This window comes from Olea europaea, unplaced genomic scaffold (genome assembly GCF_002742605.1).
Source record: "Olea europaea var. sylvestris unplaced genomic scaffold, O_europaea_v1 scaffold2116, whole genome shotgun sequence".
NCBI lineage: Eukaryota > Viridiplantae > Streptophyta > Magnoliopsida > Lamiales > Oleaceae > Olea > Olea europaea.
In genome coordinates, this window is record NW_019239112.1 from 144,276 (window position 1) to 156,664 (window position 12,389).

Here is a 12,389-nt window from a genome sequence, read left to right on the forward strand (position 1 = left end):
GATCGCTACAAGTTTATCTCAATAGTTCAACATGATATTAAAATAAACGTGAAAAATGATGAATTCAAGTCACAATCTGATTCGTAAATTTTTACGTCATTAACCGACCGTTTGACAAAAATGTCTATAGAGTCTATGTTTATAAATTGAAGGCATGGTGAACCCTATAATGGAGTGTGATGAATGGCCTCCAAAACTAAAAAGTAGGCTAATTGAATGTTACACATTGGCATTGTATCAATTTCCAACTACTTGGACCATTTCTCTCTCAACCACATAATATTTTCATTACAAAACCACCCCAACAATCCCATGTTTCTCATTCTCTTCCTTCTCCTTTTAAAACACAACAAGGTCACACAAAATAACCCATTATCGATCCCCTCCTCTCTTTCTCTCTAATGGCTACTCATCAAAATTTTGAACCAATAACGAAATGTAAGTCCGAGGGACGGTCAAATCAAACCGTGGCAGCTGACCTAGATGGTACACTTTTGGTGTCTAGAAGTGCTTTTCCATACTTCATGCTTGTCGCCTTAGAAGCCGGCAATCTTCTTCGAGCGTTAGTCCTTCTTGCGTCCGTCCCATTTGTGTATTTCGTGTACTTGTTTGTTTCAGAATCCATTGCCATCCAAACGTTCATTTTCATTGCCTTTTCGGGTTTGAAAATTCGAGATATTGAGCTTGTTTCTAGGTCTGTTTTGCCTAAATTCTATGCTGAAGATGTCCACCTGGAGACTTGGAGAGTTTTCAACTCTTTTGGCAAGAGATATATAGTTACTGCAAACCCTAGAATCATGGTGGAACACTTTGCCAAGAACTTTTTGGGGGCTGATGAGGTTCTTGGGACAGAGTTGGAAATATCCAAATCTGGACGTGCAACAGGGTTTGTTAAAAAACCTGGTGTTCTTGTTGGTGAACACAAAAAAATGGCAATTTTAAATGAATTTGGCACAAAGGTTCCGGATTTAGGTCTCGGCGATAGAGAGACTGATCATGGCTTCATGTCGATATGCAAGGTAAATTCAACCTTTAGTCGTGTTTTGCTTCACAAATTTTGATGATTACCATTGATGAGTTGAAGATACTCGAGAGTATTTGATCATATTAAGCATTTTGAATCAAATATGTCCCTTATATAATTTATAAAAAAAGTAGGTAAAATAATCAACTAATCACTTGCACTTTGACAAACTTTTCATAGATAATTGGGTGTTCGTATTAATTGCACTTTTTCATGTTATTGTTGTGAAAATGATATTTTTCTAGGCATGAAAAGGAAAGTCGTCTTTTTTCTTACCATAGGCAATAACCATGACACACTAATTTCGTGTCCAACTTTAATGTGTTTACTTAGTTTCTCTCTCATGAAAAAAGGTCATGGGTTAATTACCTTTCCACTTCCCCTCCTTCCACCATGAAATTGGAAAGAAGTCATAGAATTTGATATTTGGCTCATCTTCTTCACGTACCTAAATCAAGAAAATTCCAAAACTACCGTGAAAAAAAGTCGTAATTTAGCCTTCCACGAATAGAATTGCAGGGTCTTTCAGTTTCATGCATATTTAATATGTTAGGTGCTTCATTTACTTCATCCTAGCCGCCACTCACAACATGCATCTATAGCCCCATTTAGATAAAAATTAGATTTTTAGTAGATTTTAATAAAAGTTGATGGAATGTGGCGTTGAAAAGTTGTGGATTCCATAAAATATATTCTTGAAATTGTTTATTTAATTTGATTCAGATTTTAATAAAATTTTTAGTTTAACCAAACAAGAGAATAAAACTTTTTTATTTTTTTCACATTCATATTATTATTCCGCTCGGTGGTAAATGATAAGACGAATCATATATACGTGTTTTAATTGCTGTATAATGTAATTGCAGGAAGCATACATGGTGCCTAGAACAAGATGTGAACCCCTAACAAGAAACAAGCTTCTATCACCAATAATTTTCCATGAGGGACGTCTAGTACAAAGACCTACACCTCTTGTGGCACTAATGACCTTCTTATGGATGCCAATAGGCATAATTCTTTCTTTACTTAGAATTTATCTCAACATCTACTTACCAGAAAAAATTGTTCAATACAATTATAAGTTTCTTGGAATTAAGCTTATTGTAAAGGGCACCCCTCCACCGCCGCCTAAGGATGGCCGAGGCGGCGTCCTCTTCGTCTGCAACCACCGGACCATCATCGACCCTGTCGTCCTTGCAGTTGCACTAGGGAGGAAAGTCAGCTGTGTCACTTATAGCATAAGTAAATTTTCAGAAATGATTTCACCAATTAAAGCAGTTGCATTATCAAGGGAAAGAGAGAAAGATGCAGCACAAATTAAAACCCTACTTCAAGAAGGTGACCTTGTGATATGTCCTGAGGGTACTACTTGTAGGGAGCCATTTCTCTTAAGATTCAGTGCATTATTTGCAGAACTTACGGACAGAATCGTGCCTGTGGCGATTAACGTTAAACAAAGCGTGTTTTATGGAACATCGGCTCGAGGGCACAAAATTTTTGATCCATATTTTGTGTACATGAACCCTAGGCCTGTTTATGAGATTACTTTCTTGAAGCAACTGCCACGTGAACTCACTTGCAAAGGTGGAAAATCAGCCATTGAAGTTGCAAATTATATTCAGAGGGTGCTGGGTGGGACATTAGGGTTTGAGTGTACTAATTTGACTAGGAAGGACAAGTATACTATGATAGCTGGAACAGATGGCAGTGTCCAATCCAAGAAGGAGAAGTCTGAAGATAAAAATAAGTAATTAACTCCAGTGATTCTCTGAAAAAAATAAAAAGAATAATAAATCTTTGAATTTTATGCATGGAATTGGATTTACTGATGGAGGATCCACAATGAATAAATAAATTAGTTGATATATTGTACTATGAAATGTAAAGTAGGTTTTCCAAGTATAGTAGTATTCATGAATCAATATTGTTAAATCAAGTTGCTTAAATTTGAGAGAAATCATTCTTCTCCATTCGATTGAACCCTATATCTATTGTGAAGATTCAGGATGAAGTTACTTTAATTTTGAAATGTATCTATCATTTTTGCGTCATATATTGGGATCACGTTATTGAAGGAAAATTTGTGTATCGTGGTCGTATTAATGATAGAAAGTAATTTATCATAACCACTCAATCATGTTCTCTTCATAATTAATTGATTCATTGTCACGCATCGCACATAGTGAAATAAATTAATGTCATAACCATTTAATCATGCCGTCATTTTTATTTAATCAATTCATTGTCAATTGTTCTCGCATCGTCTTGTCGCCGCATATGTTCATTCTTTTTTTTTTTTTTTTTTCAGAACCATATATTCTCATTCTTACATCATTATTATTTTTGGAGCCATCTCATTCTTACATCATACTAATACATCAAAATCATAAAATTGAAACAAAAATACCTATAAACAACAAATGAAAAAAGAAAAATGGAAAAGAAAGAAGGGAGAATATAATAAGATCAGGCTATCACTATTCTTCAACTTCACCTCACCTGCTCATTCACACAATTAACTGTAATACTTTTAAGAGCTTTGATGAAGCCCACGTGGTTTGACAGCTATGATTTTCGTCACCAGCCATAAATTTCTAATCTTCAGTAGCAATTCTAGTGGTCGAAATCTTCTGCATTAAACCATTGATTGGGGTATTGTGCCACTTCTACTGTAGGGTTGGATTAGCAATTAATGGCTTGTGCGCCCAAGCAAATTAATTACTATATGTGTTGGAACTTTTAACAAGCACTTATTAATGAGCCATGTTTGATGTACAAATTTTTTTTTCACAAAATGCTGTTAGAATACACACATAGGGGGTGGGTAGGGTATTTTTTGGCAATTTTTTTTCATGATGGGCCCCATATCATGAGACTATTCTGACAACATTCTTTAAGAAGTTATTCTGTACATATGAATTTATCCCTAATTAATACTACGCGATTAAAAAATTGAAAATTTCTTCATCATGCGTTCAGTTATATATTGGGGGAGCAAAAGGAATAAAATAAATCAAAATAAGAGTTATAACAAATGTATTTATTAAATCTTAAAACTTATAAAGTTAATAAAAAATGTATTCATAAAAAATCAAAGAAATTTATGTCATCTTTGATATACATTTGCCTTTGCGCGTCAATTTATATTTTTCAATTTCTTCATTTCCATTTAATAGAAAAAGGATATTAAATAAGTTTAAATAATTCATCAATGGGAATTGGAATTACGAAAAATTGTGCACTTAGGAGACAAAAATATTGTGCAATGGTTTCAAGTAATTAGGATAGGGAATTTTATGCGAGTGGGAGACATGAACTTTTAAGTTCATGCTTCAAAGTTGTAGAAGATGTATTGAACACCAAAAAAAACTCAAACTCAGTTTTTATCCATTTTCAACAACCACAAGCCGACAACAATTACCCAAGACAATGTCAAGCTTCTACTTCAGGTTGCCAATGAGATATATCACCTAGGAGACCACAAAGGTGCAAGAAATCTCACACAATATCACCACTAATATAGTAATCACAAAGAGACAAAAAGAGTAGAGAAAGAGGAACACGTAAAAGTGGCCAAGAGAGAGAGAGAGAGAGACAGTGAGGCATCTCTCACTTAGAGAGAAAGAGACCAATTTATCTTGTAACCAAATGACCCAAATAAGGTAAGTATATGTAGGTTAACCAATGGGTCAAGTTAAAGGCCCAAGAGACAGTTAAACGGGCTCACAAGTTGTTCTCTCAATTAATGGCCATCCAATGAAGTGGAATGGACCACGAGAAACACTAAAATATTTAGGTTGCTTCGAGTGATCCAATTCACCTTTAGGTCATATCGTCTTGAATGTGGTGCTGGATTCTCGTTCAGTCATTTGGCTAAGTCGACCAAAAAATAAATCGAGTAATATCATAGCTCGAGGGAGGTCGTTTGACAACAAATTGCCTAACAACCTCCACGTTGGCGTCAAAAGACCTACAAAAAGAAAACGTCTTCCATTAGTGACACTTTTAATAGAAAATCGATAAAATTGGAAATCATTTACCTATACCAATTTTTAAAGATTCTTGCAACTTCTAAACTTTACCAGTGACAGTAATTTCGTGCCCATATCTGAATAGTTGTATTGTGTGTGAACTTTTTCAAGTCTTATCACATCTTGAGATACTGTATCTCTAATAAAGTATAGTCTAACGTCAATATGTTTAGTGTGTTCGTGAAAAATATGATTCTTGCATAAATGTATAGACAACTGACTATCAGAGTACACTACCAAATAATCATTCAAGACACATAGTTCATAAAGTAGACCTCTAAGTCATAGCGCCTATTTAATTGCTTTAGTGGTAGCAATATATTCGGACTGGGTAGTGGATAGTGCAACAATGTGTTATAATTGTGATTTCCAACTAACACATGAATTAGATAAGATAAACACGTAAGAGGAAGTCGATTCCTACCATCCCTATCTCTTACATAATTAGCATCAACAAAACCTTTTAATTTCACACCTTCCTTATTAGCATTAAACTTTAGGCCTACGTTACCCATACCCTTCAAGTATCTTAATAGCCACTTTAATGCTTCTCGATATTTAGGATCCGGATTAGCCATGTACTTACTAAGAGTACTAACAACAAAATCTAAATCCGGACCAGTGCAAACCATCAAATACATTATGGAACCAATCATATTAGAATACAAAACTATACTCATGTATTCTATTTCACGTTCATTGTAAGAGGATTGTTCTTTAGATAAAACAAAATGATTGGCAAGAGGCAACGTGATAGGTTTGCAATCACTCATGTTAAATTTCTTTAACACCTTAAATATGTTGGAGACTGATACAAAAACAAAACAGAATTTGACCTATCTCTTTCTATTTCCATGTCTAGAATTCTCTTAGCCTAACCTAAGTCTTTCATGTCAAATTCACCACTTAGTTTTACTTTTATATTATTTATCCATTTAGAAGAAGAACCAATCAAGAGTATGTCGTCCACATAGAGCAACAAAAACATATAGTTATCGTTGTGTTGAAAATACGTACAGTGATCAAATTTGCTTTTTTGGAACCCTATAGTGAGTACAAAGGAATCAAACCTCTTGTACCACTGTATAGGTGATTGTTTTAAGCGATACAGGGACCTTTTCAGAAAGTATACATAATCAGATTTTGACTTGTCCTTAAAACCTTTTAGTTAATTTATAAAGATTTGTTCGTCAAGCTCACCATGTAAAAAAATAATTTTTACATCAAGTTGTTCAAGTTCCCAGTCAAAATGCACAACCAATGCAAGCATGAACCTAATAATAGTGTACTTAACAACTGGTGAGAAAATCTTATTATAATCAACACCCTCATTCTGTATGTAATCCTTAGCCACTAACTTAGCTTTAAACCTTAAGGGTTCCGAGCTACATTAAAAACTCATTTGCAATCTACGATCGATTTATTCTTAGGCCTAGGTACTATCTCCCAAGTCTGATTCTTTTATAGAGAACTCATCTCTTCTTTCATCGTCTTAAGCCACTCCTTAGATTGATCACTACCCATCGTCTTTTCAAAGGTTTTTAGCTCTCTATCGATTAGTTCTTCGTAACTAACATGGGCGAAAGCTAACTCGGACTCAAAACTGAACCTTCTAGGTTCTCTCGTTTGTCTCCTCTTCCTATCCCTAACTAAGTTGTAATCTACTAAGGGATTTTTTTCCTCAAGGTGCTCTTCTATCACTACTTTGTTACCGTTCTCTACCTCAGGTTCTTGAACCTGAATCGTCACCTCATTCGGAGTAGTAGGGGCAGGTGTACTGAGTTTTCGTGACTCCACCTTAAACCTATCTCTCTCTTCACCTGGTTCAGTTTCACTCACAGGTCATTCTCGTTAAATGTGACATCCCTACTCACGATTATCTTAATCCCCTTTTGACTTCTATCACATAACCTATAGCCCTTAACACTCCCAGGATATCTTAGAAAGACACTTTCTAGCTCTAGATTCCAGCTTTCCCTCACTCTGATGAGAAAAAGCAGCATGGCCAAAAGTTCTAAGTATAAAGTAATCAACAAAATTTGACCTATCTCTTTCTATTTCCATGTCTAGAATTCTCTTAGCCTAACCTAAGTCTTTCATGTCAAATTCACCACTTAGTTTTACTTTTATATTATTTATCCATTTAGAAGAAGAACCAATCAAGAGTATGTCGTCCACATAGAGCAACAAAAACATATAGTTATCGTTGTGTTGAAAATACGTACAGTGATCAAATTTGCTTTTTTGGAACCCTATAGTGAGTACAAAGGAATCAAACCTCTTGTACCACTGTATAGGTGATTGTTTTAAGCGATACAGGGACCTTTTCAGAAAGTATACATAATCAGATTTTGACTTGTCCTTAAAACCTTTTAGTTAATTTATAAAGATTTGTTCGTCAAGCTCACCATGTAAAAAAATAATTTTTACATCAAGTTGTTCAAGTTCCCAGTCAAAATGCACAACCAATGCAAGCATGAACCTAATAATAGTGTACTTAACAACTGGTGAGAAAATCTCATTATAATCAACACCCTCATTCTGTATGTAATCCTTAGCCACTAACTTAGTTTTAAACCTTAAGGGTTCCGAGCTACATTAAAAACTCATTTGCAATCTACGATCGATTTATTCTTAGGCCTAGGTACTATCTCCCAAGTCTGATTCTTTTATAGAGAACTCATCTCTTCTTTCATCGTCTTAAGCCACTCCTTAGATTGATCACTACCCATCGTCTTTTCAAAGGTTTTTAGCTCTCTATCGATTAGTTCTTCGTAACTAACATGGGCGAAAGCTAACTCGGACTCAAAACTGAACCTTCTAGGTTCTCTCGTTTGTCTCCTCTTCCTATCCCTAACTAAGTTGTAATCTACTAAGGGATTTTTTTCCTCAAGGTGCTCTTCTATCACTACTTTGTTACCGTTCTCTACCTCAGGTTCTTGAACCTGAATCTTCACCTCATTCGGAGTAGTAGGGGCAGGTGTACTAAGTTTTCGTGACTCCACCTTAAACCTATCTCTCTCTTCACCTGGTTCAGTTTCACTCACAGGTCATTCTCGTTAAATGTGACATCCCTACTCACGATTATCTTAATCCCCTTTTGACTTCTATCACATAACCTATAGCCCTTAACACTCCCAGGATATCTTAGAAAGACACTTTCTAGCTCTAGATTCCAGCTTTCCCTCACTCTGATGAGAAAAAGAAGCACGACCAAAAGTTCTAACCGCAGAGTAATCACTCAGTTTACCCGACCATTTTTCATGCGGAGTGTCACCATTTAATGTAGCATATGGAGTCAAATTAATCAAATAACAAGCAGTCATAACAGCCTCATTCCAAAACAACTTAGGGACACCAGAACTTAATATCATGCAACGCATTTTATCAAGTATGATCCTATTCATCCTTTCCACTACCCCGTTTTGTTGGGGAGTGTAAGCAATTGTCTTATGTCTAATTATGCCATTTTCTTTACATATACTATCAAATCTCGTGTTGCAAAATTCTAGGCTGTTGTTTGTCTTTAAAAATTTGATCTTCTTACCAGTTTGGTTTTCCACTTGTCTCTTCCAGTTATTAAAATTATGAAAACTCTCTGATTTATTTTTTAATAGATAGACCCACACTTTCCTACTATAGTCATCGATAATAGACTAGAAATACATATTCCCACCCGATGTGGGATTACTAACAGGACCCACATATCAAAGTGCACACTTCAAGCATGCCTTTAACTTTATGAACACTCGTGGAGAATGAAATTTTATGATATTTACCAAGCACACAGTGATCACAAAATGACAAATCTGACACATAGTCATTACCAAATGCACATTTTTATTAAGTAGTTTAAGTCTCTTAATGCCTAGGTGTGCAAGTCTATTATGTCATGTGTGTATGCGATCAATTTTGGCAAAACAGATAGAAAAATTCAAACCTCTAATTACTTCCCCAATAGTGATATAAATATCGTTTTTCTTAATTCCCTTAATGGAAACTAATGCACCCTTAATCATCTTTAGCATACAATTTCTAATTTTACCAGTGAAGTCATCCTTTTCGAGTCTCCCTACTGAAATCAAATTCCTAGACAATTCAGGAATATATCTAACATCCCTTAATGTGTACACAAAACTCATGTCAGATTTTATATTTATGTCATCAATTCCAACAATAGTATAGGCAAAGTTATCACACAGCACAACATGCCCAACATTAGATTCATGCAAGTTATCAAACCATTCAGACATCACATGAAAAGATGCACCAGAATCAAGTATTCAGTCATGAATATGGGAATTAGCAGTTAGATTCAATTCAACAGTGTGTGCAACGGGACTTGTAATCATATAGACCTCGCCATTATCTATCTTAAACGTAGAGGATAACACGTTTACCTCATCTCTCTCCTTAATATTTAACTTACCCTTCTCCTTATGACAATTCCTTATAAAATGCCACGTGTTCCCACAGCCATAGCATTTCTAGCCTTAGTCCCAGATTTTAATCTAGAACTATCCTTACCCTTCTTTTTCCAACAACCACAAGCCGACAACAACGACCCAAGACAATGCCAAGCCTCCACTTTCGGTTGCCAATGAGATATATCACTTAGGAGACCATAAAGGTGCAAGAAATCTCACACAATATCACCAAAAGGCAGTAATCACAAAGAGGCAGAAAGAGTAAAGGAAGATGAACACGTAAAAGCCGTCGAGAGAGAGAGAGACATTGAGGCGTCTCTCACTTAGAGAGAGAGATCAATTTATCTTGTAACCAAATGGCCCAAATAAGGTAAGTATAGATAGGTTAACCAATTGGTCAAGTTAAAGGCCCAAGAGATAGTTAAATGGGCTCACAAGTTGTTCTCTCAATTAATGTCCATCCAAGAAAGTGGATTGGACCACAAGCAACACTAAAATATTTAGATTGCTTCGAGTGACCCAATTAACCTTTGGGTCGTATCGTTTTGAATGGGGTGTTGGATTCTCGTTCAGTCATTTGGTTAAGCCAACCGAAAAAATAAACCGAATAACATCATAGCTCGGGGAAGGTCGTTTGATAATAAATTGCCTAACAAAAGTAATGTTATTGAAAAGACCAAGAGCAGAATTTGTAAGCTACTGTTTTATTGCTTCTCAAAATATATCGTCATATGCTACTGCTCCTTCAATAAGTCGTTACTTTAAGTTTACCAAATATTTAAACAATTGTACTTATTTGATATTTAGAAGTTGAAACTCTAAAACCAATTCCTAACAAAGCTTAAGTCATATGGAAAACAATTAAACAATTCTAATAATAGTAAAAATTGCTAAAGAAATTAACTTTAAATACCAACCTACAAATAATAAAGTCCAGCATTAAGCTTTTTCCCTTATGATCTCTTCACATAAATGTCCAAATACTGAACATTTTCCCATTTATCATTTATTCCTCTTTGTAAACAAGGTCAAGGCTGCTCCAGCCCAAGAGTTTTGGGTCAGGAAAATTGTTAGTTGCTAGTTCAAGTTCTTTGCAGTTGAATTCTTCGATTTCAATGGCTAGGGCTAGGGCTAGGGCTAAGGCTAGGTGGATTATAAGATGGTGCAGTGGTGTGAAGGTGAGGTGTAAAAGTTAAAGTTCTCAGGAGTGCAATTTGAATTTGTATTCGCAAAATGAATTCTTTCAAGCAAAGCGAGTCTCTTAAAAAGTTCATGATACTGAAGATANGGAGTGCAATTTGAATTTGTATTCGCAAAATGAATTCTTTCAAGCAAAGCGAGTCTCTTAAAAAGTTCATGATACTGAAGATAAAAGAAAGAAGATAGACTATTGATCTTTGATGTCTGGTAAGATACAAATTTATTCAACACATGAAGAGCCTAAAAGCTCGTTAAACCTTTACGAATCAAGAAATATAAATTACACAAATTCACTGAAGAAAATTAGAGAGCGAAACTGCAATCCTACAATTTTGTCTCAAACACGGCAACAGGGCTCCTCACGGAATGTTTAGATGACTTCCATAAAAGATATCCATGAGAGTTGGTAGTGTTAGAAGCAGTGTCTAATCTTCTAAATGTAACTTCATATGTCAACTTTTGGTTCAAATCTGAGAAATTGAGAGTAGGAGGTTTGACAGTCACACTCACGCCTTGAGGTGGAACAATATTGACGGTGTATGTTGCATTGGCCTCGCCAACGTTTGTCATTGTCCTTGTATATGTCTGACTAGATGATCCGAACATGATGGAAAATGATGGATAGTTCAGTTGCCCTTCCAATATGCTTGATTCCACCGAGCAATTTACCTTACGTTGTAAAATCACACTTATATGTCGGTTTGTGTAATTCAAACCACATAGATAAGGAATGTAGTCTCGAGGTTCAATGTCATAAATCAGCCCCGGATCATTTGCCTTCGAAGGGTTGACATGGCCAGCTCCGGTAGCAAAAATGTTAGCTGGAACGAGCCTCTCGTCTTCAATGAGAGTATCACTGAGGTTCACAATATCGGCGCTAGTCATGATTGCTGACTTAATGGCGGCAGGGGACCAATCCGGGTGTGTGCTTTTGAGCAATGCCACTATACCACTGAGGTGTGGGCATGACATAGAGGTACCAGAAATTATGTTGAATGTCGATTTTGTATTGGAATTATTTTCTACAGAGATAGGCCACGCAGCAAGAATGTTAACACCGGGGCCTATGATGTCAGGTTTCAAGATTCCAGGGCTCTCGCGACTGGGACCTCTGGAAGAAAATGAAGCCACCATAGGAGCACTTTTATCGCCAATTACTGTTCCTTTGAACACTATTGTTGCTGTTGGAGTGGATGTCGAATTTATATATGCTATAATCTTTTGTGTGCCTTCATAATTGACATTTGTAGCTGGAAGAACATGAGAGTCAGCTGCTGTACTAAAGCCTTGGCGCTCTATGTTAAGAAGAATCATGGCTATGCCACCGGCATTCTTCACTGCTTGTCCTTTGGCAATTCTTGTTGTCCCACCACCTATTTCGCAAAGGACTATCTTTCCTTTGACATCAGTATTATTCAACGAACTTGGAGTGCAATACGCGGCTCTAAAATCACTAATGTTCAATCCAGGGTAAACAATAGGCAATTGCATTGAAGGGAAATCTTTAGGCTGAAATGCTGATTCACCTTCGAGCTCCTCGTTATTCCCTAGCACAGCAACAGCTCTTAGTTTTCTATCAATAGTGCTTGCACCAACCGTGAGAATCCATGGGGCCTCGTTTGACAATGAAAAATTGAATGGACCGCTGTTTCCAGCAGAGCAACTCACGAATATTCCTTTTTCCATTGCGCTAAATGCACCGAGTGC

The 12,389-nt window shown here is 36.1% G+C and overlaps 2 protein-coding genes across 2 annotated transcripts; one reads left to right on the forward strand and one right to left on the reverse strand.

Annotated features, from left to right (window-relative positions):
* Positions 1 to 293: 293 nt before the first annotated feature.
* LOC111380271 (glycerol-3-phosphate 2-O-acyltransferase 6-like) lies at positions 294 to 3,073 on the forward strand. The gene is made up of 2 exons (XM_023003784.1): positions 294 to 1,019; positions 1,891 to 3,073. The coding sequence occupies exons 1-2, from the start codon at positions 402 to 404 to the stop codon at positions 2,773 to 2,775; spliced, it is 1,503 nt and encodes a 500-aa protein (XP_022859552.1). The 5' UTR covers positions 294 to 401; the 3' UTR covers positions 2,776 to 3,073.
* Positions 3,074 to 10,845: 7,772 nt separating this feature from the next.
* Positions 10,846 to 12,389, reverse strand: LOC111380269 (subtilisin-like protease SBT1.8; the record flags this gene model as incomplete). Its single annotated transcript, XM_023003782.1, has 1 exon — positions 10,846 to 12,389. A coding segment is annotated over one exon (1,383 nt), but the record flags the coding sequence as incomplete, so codon positions are not given.